The sequence below is a fragment of the Geotrypetes seraphini genome, chromosome 4 (genome assembly GCF_902459505.1).
Source record: "Geotrypetes seraphini chromosome 4, aGeoSer1.1, whole genome shotgun sequence".
Taxonomy (NCBI): Eukaryota; Metazoa; Chordata; class Amphibia; order Gymnophiona; family Dermophiidae; genus Geotrypetes; species Geotrypetes seraphini.
The window spans coordinates 265,611,907-265,631,467 of record NC_047087.1 but is presented as its reverse complement, the minus strand read 5'-3'; the positions used below and the strand labels follow the sequence as shown (position 1 = coordinate 265,631,467).

Below are 19,561 nucleotides of genomic sequence, written 5' to 3'. Positions count from 1 at the left end.
TAATTTTATGTCTTCCTGGGAAACTGATGTGGGCACTGAATTAACTCCCAGTGAATGTAAAAGGGTGTTCCATGAAATACAAAAACCTATTTGTGTTTTAATTAATGAAAATGCTTATAAGGTTATTTCATGCTGGTATTTTATTTCAGAAAAAAATTAAAGCTATGTCCCCTAATATATCTGTTGGAGATATTTACAGGAGAAAGGTTCTTACTATCACAGCTTGTGGTCTTGTGGAAAAATCCAAGCATTTTGGTCTATGATTGTATATCATATGGGAATGGGCCTGGGCTTACCATTTCCTCTGGACCCAAAGGCCTCTACAATAAGTGAGGCTGCAGATGACATGTGCATCTTAAACAAATGTGTTTGGCTGCTGTAAAGTGCAAAATAGCTTCTAAGTGGAAGCAGTATAACGGGCTAATACTTCATGATTGGATTAGTCAACTACAACTCTTTGGAGAACTTGAAAAGTTAACTGATAAATATCATGGTCGTTACAATTTCACACAGGAAATATGGACTCAACTTGAATTACTGTTACAAGTTGGCAGGGAGGGAATGTGGGTTAATTTCAATTTGAACAGATGTTTTTACTGTTAGTTTTCTGCACACAGTGCAGTAGTCTCTGTTTTTGCAATCTGTACCATAGCAGTGTGACTGAAGGGGTACTGAGAGGGAGGAGGGCAGAAGGGATTTCTAAGTTGCCCAGGGGGCATTTCATTTGTTGACAATGTGTTTATTATATCTTGTCTCTGTTTTATTTTTTGATTTGTTGGAAAAAAGTAAAAATTTTTCAATAAAAATTTATTGATTTTAAAAAAAAGTGCATTTCCAAATGCATTCTTTTTTACTACACTTTCCCCTCCATATTTGCGGGGGTTAGGAACAAAGCCAGCCCGTGAGTACCAAAAAATTGTGAATAACTTCAGGGCCAACTCCCGTCTCCCTCCCGCCTTCTGGATCTCTCCACTATACTTACTTTTTAAAGCCTGGTGGTCTAGCGGTGAAGCAGGGCAGGAGCGATCTTCCTATGCTCCTACCCCGTGCAGAAGAGGGAGCAAAAAATGTTTACCGTGAGGGATGCATCAATGCAAAAGTTAGCTAGGGTGCACAGTTCTTTGAATTGGCCTTGGGAGATCACTCCAGAGCTCTCCAGGGGCCCCCACTGGTCCCTGGGCCTTGTATTGAAGAATACCGCAATATAATAATAATAATAATAACTTTATTTTGTATACCGCCATACCCAGGGAGTTCTAGGTGGTTCACATCAATTAATTAAGGTTACAAACAATGAAGGCATTGGAGTTAACAGTTTAGAAATGTACAGGTCATTGAAGTTGACTGAGATATACAAGAGTGTACAATAGGAAGGTAAAATTTATTTACAGGAAAAATACAGGTCATTAAAGTTAACAGGTTAGGAGAGTACAATAAGAAGGAGTAGTTGGAGGTTCACGTGCATTGGGGGGAGTTGAAGCAGAAGCAGAGGGTGTGATTACGAATTCTGTCCATGGAATAAGTGTGTTTTCAGTTTTTTTCTGAAGTCAAGGTAAGTTGGGGCGTCGAGCACAATTTGGGCTAGCCATGGGTTCAATTTAGCCGCCTGGAAGGAGAAGATTTTGTCAAGGAACCTTCTGGAATGACATAGTTTTAGGGAGGGGAAGGCGAACAGGTGAATTCTGCGGGAGTTTTTATTGTTGTAATTTAGATTGAAATGTGGGTAGAGATAGCTCGGGGATATACCAAATACTGTTTTGTAGCAAAGGCATGCGAACTTGAATAGGACTCTGGATTCAAATGGTAAGAAGGTGCAGATTATGATAGAAGGGGGTGATGTGTTCCCATTTGTTTAAGCCAAATATAAGGCAGACGGCAGTGTTCTGAATCAGTTTTAGTCTCTTGGTGGTTTTCTTCGTGGAGCCCAAGTAGATGATGTTACAGTAATCCAGGATGCTGAGAATGGAAGATTGCACTAACAGGCGAAATGAATTGTCATCGAAGTATTTTTTTAAGGTGCGGAGTTTCCAGAGCACCGAGAAGCTTTTCCTGACAGTAAGATCAGTGTGTTTCTCAAGGGATAGATGTTTGTCTAAGGTGACTCCCAGCATTTTTAAGGTTTGTTCTAGGGGGAAATCCGATCCATTCACTTGTATTGTGGTTTCTTTGATTTTGTCGTTGGAGGTGGCTAGGAAGAATTTGGTTTTGTCAGAGTTTAATTTTAATCTATAGGATAACATCCAGAGTTCTAGTTGACTGAGTAAACTTGATAGAGAGTTAAGCAACTCTGGTGTGAAACAGGTTAGCGGGATGACTATTGTAATGTCATCTGCGTAGATGAAGAATTTGAGCTTAAAACTTTGCAGTAGGTTTCCCAAGGAGACAAGATAGACGTTAAACAGGGTGGGGGACAGGGGGGAGCCCTGGGCAACCCCACATGAGCTGTTCCAGCTGTGGGAGACAGCTGGAACACCGCACTATAATACCATCTTATATTTTCCAAACTTCACTTTGACTCAAACAGGTATACTTCCAGAAACTGCAAAGCACATCAGGAGTTATACTTCTACCTGCCTGCCCATTCAAGGATTGCAAAGGAAAAGGTCTCAAGGAAAGCCAAGATGTTAATGCTATAAAAATAATTCTACACCCCTCTATAAAAGAGCAATCAAATAAACATTTTGCACATGTATTCTAGTGAGTCTTATTTTTAATATCTTACTGTAATATCAGCATCCTTCAAATTTCTGATACAAGCAATTGCAATTTTGGTGCACTTCATCTCCAGTGAGAGGTGGGTTAAATCCAAAAGCAAAGAAACTCTGGAAAAAGAGCAGGTACATAAGGGAGAAGGCAGCTGTTATCATACAACATCACTCCATAAACATATCATAATTACTTTAATCTGCTATCCAGAGACAGTAAAAACAGTACTAGGACCTATGGAACTGAATCTGTTCAAAATGAGAACAGTTTCAATCTTTCTGACCAAACAATACTGGCACTTTACTTGATGTAGCTGTACTGTACATATTACCATCAGAAATAATGGTAATCCTAAGGCATGAATATTATACTTTCTCTTGTTTCAAAGTTAAATATTTGAACATTCTAAACAATGATTTCTATAAGTCCTTAAATTGGGACAGGGACAATGCTACGAATTGTCCCCTAAAGACTGCAAAATGGTGTCATTTAACTTGCAGGTCTATCTTTGGCTGCTATAACTGAGCTGGTCAGCCAATGAATATCGGCTTAATTGGCTATGTTAAAAACAACGAAAAATAAATCAGAAATTCAATGCCACCAGTCACTGGTTATAGCCCAGCACTGAATTTTTGGGTTTGCAACTGTCTACAGGAGTCAGACCGGCTAACTCCCGTGGTCTGAATATTTGTAAAAACCCTGTTTAGTGGGAAATAACATATGTAAAATTCAGCAAATTGTTCTAAAATTGTATGGGTATGAAATTTACACAGGTAAACTGTCCACTCAAACTGTCAAAAGAGACAGTGAGTCTCTGGGGCACCAAAGCAGTGAAGTAGTCAACCATTCTTGCTCTGGCTGGTAGGGATCCCTAAACCCTGCCAGCTGAAGATTTCCTCCTACTCGTACAGCCAGCGCTCTTCCAAGTGGCAGCCAGCAGCACTTGTCTCGAGCTGACAACAACACCAGCCCTCTCCATGTGCTCAGTTTTCGCATACGTGTAAGCACTGAGCAAGCACAACCTGCTGTCAGCAGTGTCATCTCACGGCAAGTGCCATTTGGAAGAGCGCTAGCGGCACAAGGAGGAGGAATTCTTCAGCTGGCAGGATTTGGGGTATTTACCTCAGATATTTAATATTTTGGGTCAGTGGACAGATAATGTATCCGGGTGGGAAGGGGAATTCTATGCGCACCCACCTTGCGATCAAGTCCACCCAAAATTGGCTGTCTGGTTATGTCCTTGTCCCAAAAGGAAAGAACAGTAAAGAAGAGTTGTACCACCTTTCTTTCTAGGCACTTTTCTTCACCTCTCTCCTGCAGCCCATGCAGAAATCGATACATAAAGAGTGCCAGATTACTGGTGAAGTGCAAGGGCTGCAGGAGGAATAGCAGAAGTTGTGGAGCCATCACAAGGGCACTGCCAATTCCATTTGAAAAACTGGACTAAAGCAGAAAGGTGCACAAGGACCAAAAGGTGAGGAAGGAAAGCATAGTCTCTGATGTAATCATTTCTGCATGGCCTTATCATCAAAGCCCTTCTTCTCCCCTCTCCCCAAAGACCAGTCCTACCCTCTATAACCAATCATGGCACAGTTGAGCCTGCAAATAGGCCTGCAGTGACAGAAAAAGATCAGCAAGGACAGACACTTATAAAAGATACTGCATCAACAGTTTTACAGAAAGAGGGGCTACCACAAATTTATGAGATTAACCTAGCTTCAGTAGCAACCCGTTCTACAATTTAAAGGTGACAATCAACAGATATAACAAGACTTACCTTTCAGGAGCATTTATATTCAAAAATTATTTACCGCTCTAATATGTCAACATTTCATATATTTATGAGATTAACCTAGCTTCAGTAGCAACCTGTCCACAATTTAAAGGTAACAATCAACAAATATAACAAGACTTACCTTTCAGAAGCACTTATATTCAAAGGTTCTTTACCGCTCTGGTATGTCAACATCTCATATATTTCCTGCAGCTGTGTGATATACTCCTTCACGGGTTCACCACTCTCCAAATTCCTGAAATTAATTTGAATTACATTTTTGGTAAACAAGATAGATATTTCAGATCCTATACATTGCCCGGTGTTATTTTACTAAAACAGAGCAAAATGGAACAGTTATAAACATATTACAATTCCAGAATAGCACAACAATGTTGACCTCCTACAAACAGAAAAATCAGTAGAGTGGAACATGTAGAACACCAAGATTCACACATAGGAGAACATAAAAGGTAGTATACAGTACACACCCTAGTGAGGAGAACCTATTTTGAATTTCTTCAAGATTACACCAGACTAAATTACACTTTCTGGTGGATCTCGTTATGTCACATATACAAAATGGAAAGAATAATTGCCATACAAAAAGGGAATTATAACATTTTTAAAAAGATTTGGGGGCCATTGATAACATATTGTAATGATTAGACACCTTTTTTACACTAAAAGTATAACTGTGCTGTGAACAAGGCTTCCCTGTGAACTTCTAAAAGCTAAGTTACTCAGCATTTCATATTCTGCTCTTTTCACTGTTTTTCAGCATTATATCTGCTTAAATTCTCTTCTCCCTGTTTCTTACTTTAAAAAAACCCAAAAAAAGCACAAAAAAATAAACCCTTCTCTTTCCTCTTTTAAATCTTATTTCCTCTTCCTCTTCATAGGAATAAGGGTAAAATTTTATTAACTCTAATTAAATCCTGGTGCCTGTGGCTCAGGGTGACTAAAGTAGGGAAAATCCTGTTATAAATCCTGTGTTTTAGGGTAGCCACTGATTTGTTATAGAGCCTGCATTTTTGTTTAAAATACTGTGTTTTAGGGTGGTATAGAGCCTATATTTCTGACTTACTAGTTTTTAGCCATTGTGTCCGCTGATTAGGTGGAGAAGGGAGAGGCTCTGATTTACTTCTAAGGTTAACTGCATTATCTTTGGGACAGTGCTGTGAACTTCTAAAAGCTAAGTTAGTCAGAGCCTCTTTTCACTGTTTTTCAGCATTATATCTGCTTAATTTCTCTTCTCCTCCCTGTTTCTTATTTAAAAAAACAAAAAAACACAAAAAAATAAACCCTTGTCTTTCCTTTGTTAAATCGTATTTCCTCTTTCCCTTTCCCTTCATAGGAATAAGGGTAAGACTTATAGTCCCACCAACACCAGGGACCACTTTTCATACATAGAGACCCAAATAATTAGGACTACTCAAATCAAGTCACTTCACAACCAATCAAGATGACCTTTATTCTATGCAATCACTGTGGTGCTTTAATTCCAAGACATACTATTTGGAGGCTTAAGGCTTGCCCCATCTGTCTTCAATTTGTTAGTATTAAGGAGGAGCTCTGCAAACTTAAACAGGAATTGAATACAATTAAAGCAGCTTCCATCACTCCACAAAATCATACCAACTTACCACCTCTACCTCAAAGAATAAAACAGCCCAGGAATAAATGGGTCACAGTAGGCTCAGAAAGACTGCGACATGTAACACAGAAACATCCACCTTCACAAATATTACATCTACAGAATTCCTTCGCTCCACTAGTGCACTGCGATACTCAAGAAAAAAGAAGGGAGGTGGGACTGGAACCAATGAAGGTAACTCAAGAGAACAAGTGCACCCTAAGCACAAATAAAAAAGCCAAAAACAGAAAACTATTACTGTTGGGGGATTCCATCATCAGAGGCATTAACCTTGGAACACAAGGTGAGAAGACCAAAATAGTGAAATGTCTTCCAGGATCCTCAGCTACCAGGAGTTCCAGGCAAATACAGACTATAATTAAGGAAGAAACTAAGGATTTTAACACTGATGTTGTTATTCATCTGGGAACAAATGACCTGGCCAACAACTCCACACTTGCAGCACAGAAAGCTTTTCGGGAGCTTGGTGAGGGCGTGAAACCTTTTGTAAAGACATTAGCTTTTTTTGAAATACTGCCTGCATATGGAAAGGGAGAGCAAAGAGTGAAAAACACAGAGGACTTTAATAGATGGCTCAAAGCCTGGTGTCATCAAGAACGCTTCAGGTACATAGGAGGATGGGGAAATACATGGAAGGACAAGAAGCTATATTGCACTGATGGGCTACATATTACTACAGCAGGAAAAAGAAACCTTGCAGAGAAATTTAGACAATATTTTTCTAGGCATTTAAACTAGAAGGTGGGGGTGGTGCATGTACGAAGGACAATTATAGAGACCACCCCCGGCAAACTAAAAGATGTGATAGTAGTAAAGACTGCAACATAAGCAATATCAGCAACTCATTTCTTAGTATTGCAACGGAAAGTGAAACAAAACAAAATTCCATATGAGAAAGGAGATTATCGCTGAAAAATAACTGGAAAGCATTGACCACAAATGCTCGCAGTCTAAGTAACAAAGTTCATGATCTGCAAGCCCTGATGTTAGAGGCAGATTTAGATATTGTCGCTATCACAGAGACATGGTTCAGTGAATCACATGGATGGGATGCAAACATACCAGGATATAATCTTTTTAGGAAGGACAGAGATGGTCAAAAAGGTGGAGGAGTAGCTCTCTATGTAAAGATCAATATCCAAGCGACCGAAATGCAAGGGACTTGGGGAGAGGAAGAAGCAATATGGATTGGTCTGAAAAGAGAAGATGGAACTTCTATCTATCGCAGCAAATTGATAAGGATCTGATTGTGGATATCCAAAAGTTTGGAAGGAAAGAGGAGGTTCTGCTGTTGGGAGATTTCAACCTGCCGGATGCGGACTGCAATGTTCCGTCTGCGGAATCGGAAAGAAGTAGGGAAATTGTGGATGCCTTTCAAGAGGCTCTGCTCAGACAAATGGTGACGGAACCCACAAGGGAAAAAGCGATATTGGATCTGGTCTTCACAAATGGAGAGAGTATCTCTAATGTTCGAGTGGGTACTCACCTGGGAAGTACCGATCATCAAACGGTTTGGTTTGATATAATGGCTAAAGTGGAGAGTGGCCGCACGATACTTAAAGTCTTAGATTTCAAATGTACGGACTTTAATGCAAGAGCTGTTAGGATGGGAAGACATATGAGAAGTGGAAAGACAATGGTCTAAGCTGAAAGGAGCGATAAAAATGGCTACGGACCTTTATGTGAAGAAAATCAATAAAAACAAGAGAAAAAGGAAGCCGGTATGGTTCTCCAACCTAGTGGCTGAGAAAATAAAGGCGAAAGAGTTGGCGTTCGTGAAATATAAAAAAAACCCAAGAAGAGGAGAGCAGAAAGGACTACAGGGTAGAAAGAAGCCAAGAGAGAGATACGTCTGGTGAAAGCATAGGCGGAATAACAAATGGCTAAAAATGTAAAAAAAGGGAGACAAAAATTTTTTTCAGATATATTAGTGAAAGGAGGAAGATGAAAAATGGAATTGCTTGGCTAAAAGATGCTGGGAACCAATATGTGGAGAGTGATTAGGAGAAAGCAAATGTGCTAAACAAATACTTCTGTTCTGTGTTCACAGAAGAAAATCCTGGAGAAAGACCGAGATTGTCTGGCAATATTACACGAGAAAATGGAGTAGATTCTGCACCGTTCACGGAGGAGGGTGTTTATGAGCAACTTGAAAAACTGAACATAGTAACATAGTAGATGACGGCAGATAAAGACCCGAATGGTCCATCCAGTCTGCCCAACCTGATTCAATTTAAATTATTATTATTTTTTTTTTTTTCTTCTTAGCTATTTCTGGGCGAGAATCCAAAGCTTTACCCGGTACTGTGCTTGGGTTCCAACTGCCGAAATCTCTGTTAAGACTTACTCCAGCCCATCTACACCCTCCCAGCCATTGAAGTCCTCCCCTGCCCATCCTCCTCCAAACAGACCGTACAAGTCTGCCCAGTAACTGGCCTAGTTCAATCTTTAATATTATTTTCTGATTCTAAATCTTCTGTGTTCATCCCACACTTCTTTGAACTCAGTCACAGTTTCACTCTCCACCACCTCTCTCGGGAGCGCATTCCAGGCATCCACCACCCTCTCCGTAAAGTAGAATTTCCTAACATTGCCCATGAATCTACCACCCCTCAACCTCAAATTATGTCCTCTGGTTTTACCATTTTCCTTTCTCTGGAAAAGATTTTGTTCTACGTTAATACCCTTTAAGTATTTGAACGTCTGAATCATATCTCCCCTGTCTCTCCTTTCCTCTAGGGTATATATATTCAGGGCTTCCAGTCTCTCCTCATACGTCTTCTGGCACAAGCCTCCTATCATTTTCGTCGCCCTCCTCTGGACCGCCTCAAGTCTTCTTACGTCTTTCGCCAGATACGGTCTCCAAAACTGAACACAATACTCCAAGTGGGGCCTCACCAATGACCTGTACAGGGGCATCAACACCTTCTTCCTTCTACTGACTACGCCTCTCTTTATACAGCCCAGAATCCTTCTGGCAGCAGCCACTGCCTTGTCACACTGTTTTTTTCGCCTTTAGATCTTCGGACACTATCACCCCAAGGTCCCTCTCCCCGTCCGTGCATATCAGCTTCTCTCCTCCCAGCATATACGGTTCCTTCCTATTATTAATCCCCAAATGCATTACACTGTATTTCTTTGCATTGAATTTTAGTTGCCAGGCATTAGACCATTCCTCTAACTTTTGCAGATCCTTTGTCATATTTTCCACTCCCTCTTCGGGGTCTACTCTGTTACAAATCTTGGTATCATCTGCAAAAAGGCACACTTTTCCTTCTAACCCTTCAGCAATGTCACTTACATACATATTGAACAGGTTTGCCCCAGCACCGAACCCTGAGGGACTCCACTAGTCACCTTTCCTTCCTTCGAGCGACTTCCATTAACCACCACCCTCTGGCGTCTGTCCGACAGCCAGTTTCTGACCCAGTTCACCACTTTGGGTCCTAACTTCAGCCCTTCAAGTTTGTTCAACAGCCTCCTATGAGGAACTGTATCAAAGGCTTTGCTGAAATCCAAGTAAATTACATCTAGCATATGTCCTCGATCCAGCTCTCTGGTCACCCAATCAAAAAATTCAATCAGGTTCGTTTGGCACGATTTACCTTTTGTAAAGCCATGTTGCCTTGGATCCTGTAACCCATTAGATTCAAGGAAATACACTATCCTTTCTTTCAGCAACATTTCCATTATTTTTCCAACAACTGAAGTGAGGCTCACCGGCCTGTAGTTTCCTGCTTCATCCCTGTGACCACTTTTATGAATAGGGACCACATCCGCTATCCTCCAATCCCCAGGAATCACTCCCTTCTCCAGAGATTTGTTGAACAAGTCTTTAATAGGACTCCCCAGAACCTCTCTGAGCTCCCTTAGTATCCTGGGATGGATCCCGTCTGGTCCCATCGCTTTGTCCACCTTCAGTTTTTCAAGTTGCTCATAAACACCCTCCTCCGTGAACGGCGCAGAATCTACTCCATTTTCTCGTGTAACTTTGCCAGACAATCTCGGTCCTTCTCCAGGATTTTCTTCTGTGAACACAGAACAGAAGTATTTGTTTAGCACATTTGCTTTCTCCTCATCACTCTCCACATATTTGTTCCCAGCATATTTTATCCTAGCAATTCCATTTTTTATCTTCCTCCTTTCACTAATATATCTGAAAAAAATTTTATCTCCCTGTTTTACATTTTTAGCCGTTTGTTCTTCCGCCTGTGCCTTCGCCAAACGTATCTCTCTCTTGGCTTCTTTCAGTTTCACCCTGTAGTCCTTTCTGCTCTCCTCTTCTTGGGTTTTTTTATATTTCAAGAACGCCAACTCTTTCGCCTTTATTTTCTCAGCCACTAGGTTGGAGAACCATATCGGCTTCCTTTTTCTCTTGTTTTTATTGATTTTCTTCACATAAAGGTCCGAAGCCATTTTATCGCTCCTTTCAGCTTAGACCACTGTCTTTCCACTTCTCTTATGTTCTCCCATCCTAACAGCTCTTTCTTCAGGTACTTTCCCATTGCATTAAAGTCCGTACGTTTGAAATCTAGGACTTTAAGTATCGTGCGGCCGCTCTCCACTTTAGCCGTTATATCAAACCAAACCGTTTGATGATCGCTACTTCCCAGGTGAGCACCCACTCGAACATTAGAGATACTCTCTCCATTTGTGAGGACCAGATCCAATATCGCTTTTTCCCTTGTGGGTTCCGTCACCATTTGTCTGAGCAGAGCCTCTTGAAAGGCATCCACAATCTCCCTACTTCTTTCCGATTCCGCAGACGGAACATTCCAGTCCGCATCCGGCAGGTTGAAATCTCCCAACAGCAGAACCTCCTCTTTCCTTCCAAACTTTTGGATATCCACAATCAGATCCTTATCAATTTGCTGCGATTGAGTCGGAGGTCTGTAGACTACACCCACGTAGATAGAAGTTCCATCTTCTCTTTTCAAAGCACTCCATATTGCTTCTTCCTCTCCCAAGGTCCCTTGCATTTCGGTCGCTTGGATATTGATCTTTACATAGAGAGCTACTCCTCCACCTTTATGACCATCTCTGTCCTTCCTAAAAAGATTATATCCTGGTATGTTTGCATCCCATCCATGTGATTCACTGAACCATGTCTCTGTGATAGCAACAATATCTAGATCTGCTTCTAACATCAGGGCTTGCATGTCATGAACTTAGACTGCGAGCATTTGTGGTCATCGCTTTCCAGCTATTTTTCAGCGATAATCTCCTTTTTCGTATGGATTTTTGTGTCGTTTCACTTTCCGTTGCAATACTAAGAATGAGTTGCTGATATTGCTTATGTTGCAACCTTTACTACTATCACATCTTTTCTTTTGCCGGGGGTGGTCTCTATAATTGTCCTTCGTACATACACCACCCCCACCTTCTAGTTTAAATGCCTAGAAAAATATTGTCTAAATTTCTCTGCAAGGTTTCTTTTTCCTGCTGTAGTAATATGTAGTTGTTGGGATAGTAAAATACTAAATCAAAACTTCAATGCGCCAAGTCAAAAAATCCCAAAATCAAAATGAAACAGACTTGTAAAATAATAGATTTAAGAGGTATAATCAGACTGTACTCTCAGATACCTGCTTGGTAAATCATCAAAGATCTCAATAACCAAGATTGCAGGTTAAGATATCAATCATTGAGTACAGAATGAAATTCAAAAAGTGTTCTAAAGTGCTCAAAATAAGTATTCTAAATAGATAAATAAATAAACCACACTTATCTTAGTGAAGTTAACACAACCCTACGGGGACCCGTTTCACCCTAACTTGGCTTCTTCAGGGGTCAGTATTTTGTATCATGACTGACCCCTGAAGAAGCTTTAATTGTATTCAATTCCTGTTTAAGTTTGCAGAACACCTCCTTAATACTGGCAAGTTGAAGACAGATGGGGCAAGCCTTAAGCCTCCAAATAGTATGTCTTGGAATTAAAGCACCACAGTGATTGCATAGAATAAAGGTCATCTTGATTGGTTGTGAAGTGACTTGATTTGAGTAGTCCTGATTATATGGGTCTCTATATATGAATAGTGGTCCCTGGGGTTGATGGGACTATAAGTCTTACCCTTATTCCTATGAAGGGAAAGGGAAAGAGGAAATAAGATTTAACAGAGGAAAGAGAAGGGTTTAATTTTTTGTGCTTTTTTTTTTTTTAGTAAGAAACAGGGATGAGAAGAGAAATTAAACAGATATAATGCTGAAATCCAGTGAAAAGAGCAGAATATGAAATGCTGAGTAACTTAGCTTTTAGAAGTTCACAGGGCAGCCTTGTTCACAGCAATGTCCCAAAGATAATGCAATTAACCTTAGAAGTAAAACAGAGCCCCTCCCTTCTCCACCTAATCAGCAGAAAACAATGGCTGAATACTAGTAAATAAATACCAATATCAGTAACAATACAAAATACAAAAAGATTGGTATTATGAGTGATGATCTCTCCTTAAATGTCCCTGGGGGTGATACAGAAAAAGAAAAATATATACCCTAAATAAGTATAAAAAACACAGTCAACAAAATAAATCAAAAGAATCAGTCAGTACGGGCCCGGTGCCCTCGTTTCAACCATTGGCCCCGGGCAGTGTTTATGCAGTGACGAACACTTAGAAATAAATCTAAATAAACCCTGCCCCGTACATCATATTGTCCTTTTGAAATATATGAAATATATAGAAAAATATAAATGATTATTATCAGATAAATAGAAATACTATCATCCCCAAGTTAAGACATCAGGAGAGAAAATCATATCAAAGAATATCTCCCTGAAACCTCACTTACAAAAACACAAAATGTGAAAAATAAGGAATGGAAAAACCCAAAATGTACAAAATGACTAAAAAATCATCAAAAAATCAAAAGAAAAAACGTGAAGCTTTGTGAAGTCCTCAGTCTGTATAAGCAGACCACAATTCCAAAAAATCCTATGTGCCTGTCAATAATAAAACTGAAAAATAGTGGTGCAAAGTAAGAAACCGTGAAAGACAGTGAAAAGTACTTAGCTCAGCAGATCCAGCTCGGGATGAAGTTCAAAGTTCGCCAATAGTGGCTCCGTAGTTCTTCTCAATGATCAATCCCGCTCATAAGGAAATGCTGGTTGAAAAATTTAAAGCTGTCGGTACAATTACCGTGGTACTTTAGTCACAATCAAAAGAGCTGTCCAATAATGTCCGTTAAGCTTTACGCTCTTAATCGGTGCAATTACCGTGATACTTGAGTCACAATCAAAAGAGCTGTCCAATAATGTCCATAAAACTTTACGCTCTTTTGTCCAGTAGTGTCCATTAAGCTTTACGCTCTTTTTGCAAGAATATTCACTGCTCATTTTGATCACTCATTCTGCTCACTCGTACTGCTCACTCATACTGCTCACTCACAGAGTGAGCAGTACGAGTGAGCAGAATGAGTGATCAAAACGAGCAGTGAATATTCTTGCAAAAAGAGCGTAAAGCTTAATGGACACTACTGGACAAAAGAGCGTAAAGTTTTATGGACATTATTGGACAGCTCTTTTGATTGTGACTAAAGTACCACGGTAATTGTACCGACAGCTTTAAATTTTTCAACCAGCATTTCCTTATGAGCGGGATTGATCATTGAGAAGAACTACGGAGCCACTATTGGCGAACTTTGAACTTCATCCCGAGCTGGATCTGCTGAGCTAAGTACTTTTCACTGTCTTTCACGGTTTCTTACTTTGCACCACTATTTTTCAGTTTTATTATTGACAGGCACATAGGATTTTTTGGAATTGTGGTCTGCTTATACAGACTGAGGACTTCACAAAGCTTCACGTTTTTTCTTTTGATTTTTTGACGATTTTTTAGTCATTTTGTACATTTTGGGTTTTTCCATTCCTTATTTTTCACATTTTGTGTTTTTGTAAGTGAGGTTTCAGGGAGATATTCTTTGATATGATTTTCTCTCCTGATGTCTTAACTTGGGGATGATAGTGTTTCTCTTTATCTGATAATAATCATTTATATTTTTCTATATATTTCATATATTTCAAAAAGACAATATGATGTACGGGGCAGGGTTTATTTAGATTTATTTCTAAGTGTTCGTCACTGCATAAACACTGCCCGGGGCCAATGGTTGAAACGAGGGCACCGGGCCCGTACTGACTGATTCTTTTGATTTATTTTGTTGACTGTGTTTTTTATACTTATTTAGGGTATATATTTTTCTTTTTCTGTATCACCCCCAGGGACATTTAAGGAGAGATCATCACTCATAATACCAATCTTTTTGTATTTTGAATACTAGTAAGACAGAAATATAGGCTCTATACCACCTAAAACACAGTATTTTAAACAAAAATGCAGGTTCTATCAGTGCTACCCTAAAACACAAGATTTATAACAGAATTTTCCCTACTTTAGTCACCCTGAGCCACAGACACCAGAAATATAGGCTCTATACCACCTAAAACACAGTTATTAGTGATTTCTATTCCGCTTGTGCCTTGCGGTTCTAAGCGGATTACAAGTTAGAAGACGACATTTCCAGGAGCGTTACAGTTCATAGAATCAAGAATGTATCAAGTTACAATTGTTAGTCTGGACATTTCCAGGAGAAATTGAAAGCAAATAGTAGATATATAATAGGTTGTTCTGATGAATAGAAATAATCCTGCAGAGTATTTCTTCCTTGCTAGTTTCTTCTTTGTTTATGAAAGAGCCCAAGAGATATAATTGAAGTTTTAAAGGATTTTAATCTCCTTCAAGCTCAAAATCTGTAGCATTTTCCGTGTTCATGATCTTTGCCTTTTTTATGTTCAGTTCTAATCCTATGTTATAACTTTCAACTTTGACTTTTCTCAGTAGATACAGCATGTTTTCTGTGGTTCAACTGGTAGAGCTGCTGCCACTGCCCCTAGAGGTTAAGAGATCAAATCCTGGTGCTGCTCCTTGTGACCCTGGGCAATTCACTTAATCTTCTAGTGCCCACCACTTCGAATGCCAACTTTGAAATGCCAAAGCAACAGAAAGGCAGTATACAAGTCCCCATTTCCTTTGTTACTGGTGATAAGCATTGTATCATCTGCTTAGCGCAGGTTGTTTATATTTCGGCCACCAACTTTGTTTTTTTTCTTTTTTTTTTTTTTTCAAAATCTTTATTCATTTTTCATTTTACATCAAGTGCACAATATTATAGCATTTAAATTTATACACATCACTTGAATTTCTTTCAATTATTATCTTAAAAACATAAATTTATTCCCTCCCCACCCACCCTTCCCACCAATATTTTAATCATAAATTTCGTATAAATATTACATTCTTATCTATTGATTAAACCTTAAATAAAACTTTATACCACCCCCCCATATTAAAAATGTTCTTTCAATGAAAAATGGCGTCTAATCATTGCAATAAGTTGTTAATGGCCCCAAGATCTTTTTAAAATTATTATAATCCCCTTTTTGTATGGCAATTGTTCTTTCCATTTTGTAAATATGGCACAATGAGTTCCACCAGAATGTATAATTAAGTCTACTATAATTTTTCCAATTTTTGGTGATATGTTGTTTGGCAACTCCTGTCATAATCAATAAAAGTTTATTATTGCTTGCTGAAATTTGACTTTTTATTCTCATTGATAATGCTACATGTTTCTCTAATAAACAATTAATTTGAGACCAAATTGATTTCCAAAAGGCTATAATACGGGGACAGTAAAAAATTAAATGATCCAGAGTCCCTGCTTCCAGATTACAATGCCAGCATCTATTAGCTATCCAACTTTTGTAATCGAACTGGGGTCCAAAATGCTCTATGTAACAAAAAGAACCAAGTTTGTCTCATAGATGCAGACACTGTACATCTCATTCTCCAAGACCAAATTTGTGGCCATTGAGATGCAGAAATTTGATGCTTAATCTCAATGCTCCAAATGTCTCTAAGACAATTCTTTGGTTTTTTATTCATAAATCCAGATATCAATTTATACCACTGCACGGCTTAGTGCCCCAAGAAATCCGCCTGAAAGCATAAGAATTCCAGACTATATTGATTATTAAGATTTTTCCATTCAGAGAACCCCTCCTGAATAGTTTGCTTCAGTTGCAAACATTTAAAGCTTTGTAATTTATTAAGACCATATTTATGCTGCAACTGTGAAAAATCAAGCAGTTTACTATTTGAAATAACATCATCTAAAGTCCGTATACCTGCAATAATCCAATGCTTCCATCCGATTTTAAATCCACCAATTTGAATCTTGGAGTTTAGCCAAATAGATTGATTTGTTGATTTGTGTATTGGGTTAGGTGTTAAATTATTGACATAACGAAATGTTTTCCATGTATCCATCAATATTCTGTTCTCTTTATATATTCTAGGCATTTTTACACTGAGAACATGAGAAGATGTAAAGGAAACAAGAGTCACCATTCCAAATACAACCAATCTGGGGTATTTTCCATGAGCTCTGGGAGGACCCAATATATACCCTGGTGTAAAATATAGGCTTGATGATATCTATAAAAGTTTGGAAAATTTACCCCACCCTCCGCAATTGGTTTTTGTAAAGATACTAAAGCAATTCTAGGCATTTTACCCAGCCAAACAAATTTTGTAAGAATACCATTTAACTTTTTATAAAAGGATCCTTGAAAAAAAACTGGTATCATACTCATTTGACAACAAACCACAGGCAATATCATCATTTTAATAGTTTGGACTCTTCCCCACCAAGAAAGATGTAAAGGATTCCATTGCTCACACATTTCTGTAATTTTTTTAAATAAAATTTTTCCATTCTCTTTCATTGTGTCTTCCAGTGTATTTTTTATCCTAATACCTAAATATTTTACTCCATCTTCCTTCCATACAAATGAGAATGAATCAAATAAGCCTTTAGTACAATGCACATTAAGTGGCCACCAACTTTGAAATTATCACTCTCTTCTTCCAAATTTGTTTTTCTGAAAATGGCTTCGCTGTAAACGTTGAACAGGTATGGTGACAAGATGCATCTTTGCTTGATGCCACATTTTTTTGGAAACCAATCAGTGTTGCCATATTCTGTTCTCACTGCAGCTTCTTGATTTTCATAGAGGCTCTTTATAAGTTGAGTTATGTGTTTGGTGTTCCCATTTGTGCTAGAGTTCTCCATAGTTTATCGTGATCCACACAGTCAAAAGCTATGCTATAGTCAATGAAGCAAAAGTATTTTTGGTATTTTTTGCTCTTCTCCAATATCCATTAAACATTGAAAATAATGTCTCTTGTTCCTTGACCTTTTCTGAAACCAGCCTAAACTTCGGGTAGTTAGAAACATAGAAACATAGAAGATGACGGCAGAAAAGGGCTATAGCCTATCAAGTCTGCTCACCCTACTGACCCTTCCTCTTAAGTCTATACCTAGTGACTATTTCTTCAGATTGACCCTCTTAGGGATCCCCTATAGGCATCTCATTTATTCTTAAAGTCCAACACGATGCAGGTCTCGATCAGCCCATCAAGTCTGCTGACCCATCCTCTTAAGTCTATACCTAGTGACCGATGTTTCAGTTTGACCCTCGTAGGGATCCCACATAGGTATCCCATTTATTCTTAAAATCCAGCACGCTGCTGGCCTCGATCACCTGCGCTGGAAGCTCATTCCAACGGTCAACCACTCTTTCTGTGAAGAAATACTTCCTGATGTCGCCATGAAATTTCCTGCCCCCGAGTTTGAGTGGATGCCCTCTAGTGGCAGAGGATCCCCTGAGAAAGAAGATATCATCTTCCACCTCGATACGTCCTGTGATGTATTTAAATGTCTCAATCATGTCTCCCCTCTCCCTACGTTCTTCTAGAGTGTAGAGCTGTAGTTTGTTTAGTCTCTCCTCGTACGAGAGACCTTTGAGCCCCAAGATCCTCCTGGTGGCCATCTGTTGAACCGACTCGATTCTGAGCACATCTTTACAGTAATGTGGCCTCCAGAATTGTACACAGTATTCCAGATGAGGTCTCACCATGGTTCTGTACAATGGCATTATGACTTTAGGCTTCTTGCTGACAAAGCTTCTATTGATACATCCCATCATCTGCCTTGCTTTAGATGAAGCCTTCTCCACTTGATTGGCAGTTTTCATGTCTGCACTGATGATTACTCCTAGGTCTCGTTCCGCCGAAGTACTAGTTAAAGTTTCTCCATTCAAGGTGTAATTTCTGCATGGATTACTGCTACCTAGGTGCATAATCTTACATTTCCCAGCGTTGAAGCCCAGCTGCCAGGTTGAGGACCATCTTTCCAATGTAAGCAGGTCCTGTGTCATACTATCCTGTAAATTACATTCACTTACTATAATGCATAGCTTAGCGTCATCGGCAAATAATGTTATTTTACCCTGAAGCCCCTGAGTCAGATCCCCTATGAATATGTTGAAAAGGAGTGGGCCCAGGACTGAACCCTGCGGTACTCCGCTGGTCACCTCCGATGTTTTAGAGAGGGTACCATTAACCACTACCCTTTGAAGTCTTCCACTTAGCCAATCATTGACCCAAGTAGTTAGTGTCTCTCCTAACCCCATCAATTTCATTTTGCTCAACAGCCTGCGGTATGGGACGCTATCAAATGCTTTACTGAAATCCAGGTACACGATGTCCATAGACTCTCCCAAATCTAGCTTCCTTGTCACCCAGTCAAAGAAGCTGATGAGATTGGATTGGCAGGACCTACCCTTGGTGAATCCATGTTGATTGGGATCCCGTAGATTCCCCTCATACAGGATCGTGTCTAATTTGCGTTTAATTAAATTTTCCATGAGTTTACACACTATTGATGTGAGACTCATGGTCTATAATTCGCATCCTCTGCCGTGCAACCCTTTTTGTGCAGAGGAATGACGTTGGCTGTTTTCCATTCCAAGGGTACTCTCCCCGTGCTTAGGGAGAGATTGAAGAGTGCGGCTAGCGGTTTCGCCAGGACATTGCACAACTATTTGAGCACTCTTGGGTGCAGATTGTCTGGTCCCATGGCTTTATTTACCTTTAGTCTTGACAGTTCGCTGTAAACTTCACCTGGTGTGAACTCAAAATTCTGAAACGGGTCGTCCGCGCTTGACTTAGCCTCTAACTAAGGACCGTGTCCTGGTGCCTCGCAAGTGAAGACCGAGCAGAAGTATTTGTTCAGTAGTTCAGCTTTATCTGAATCTGCTTCCATGTAATTCCCATCCGGTTTGCTAAGGCGTTCTATCCCGTCTGTGTTCTTTTTCTTATCACTAATATACCTGAAGAAGGATTTGTCCCCCTTCTTAATGTTCTTTGCTAGAGTTTCTTCCACACGAAGTTTGGTCTCCCTAATTGCTGTTTTGACCGCTGTAGATCTGGTCCTATATTCCATGATAGTTTCTCTTGTTTCCGTACGCTTGTAGGAAAGAAATGCTTTTTTCTTCTCCTTAACAAGGTACGAGATCTCTGCGGTGAACC

At 39.5% G+C, this 19,561-nt stretch overlaps 1 protein-coding gene across 10 annotated transcripts in view; it reads right to left on the bottom strand.

The window, feature by feature from the left end:
* The window catches only part of CFAP46 (cilia and flagella associated protein 46), a 473,118-nt gene that overhangs the window by 392,428 nt on the left and 61,129 nt on the right, over positions 1 to 19,561 (bottom strand). For all 10 annotated transcript variants that reach the window (XR_004539241.1, XR_004539242.1, XR_004539243.1 and 7 more), the window contains 2 exons: positions 4,623 to 4,736; positions 2,723 to 2,822 (listed from right to left, as the gene is read on the bottom strand). Coding sequence is in view for 7 of the 10 variants with exons in the window: in XM_033942370.1 (XP_033798261.1) it covers positions 2,723 to 2,822; positions 4,623 to 4,736 (214 nt within the window). In the remaining 3 variants the exon portion in view is untranslated. The remainder of the gene's footprint in view (positions 1 to 2,722; positions 2,823 to 4,622; positions 4,737 to 19,561) is intronic.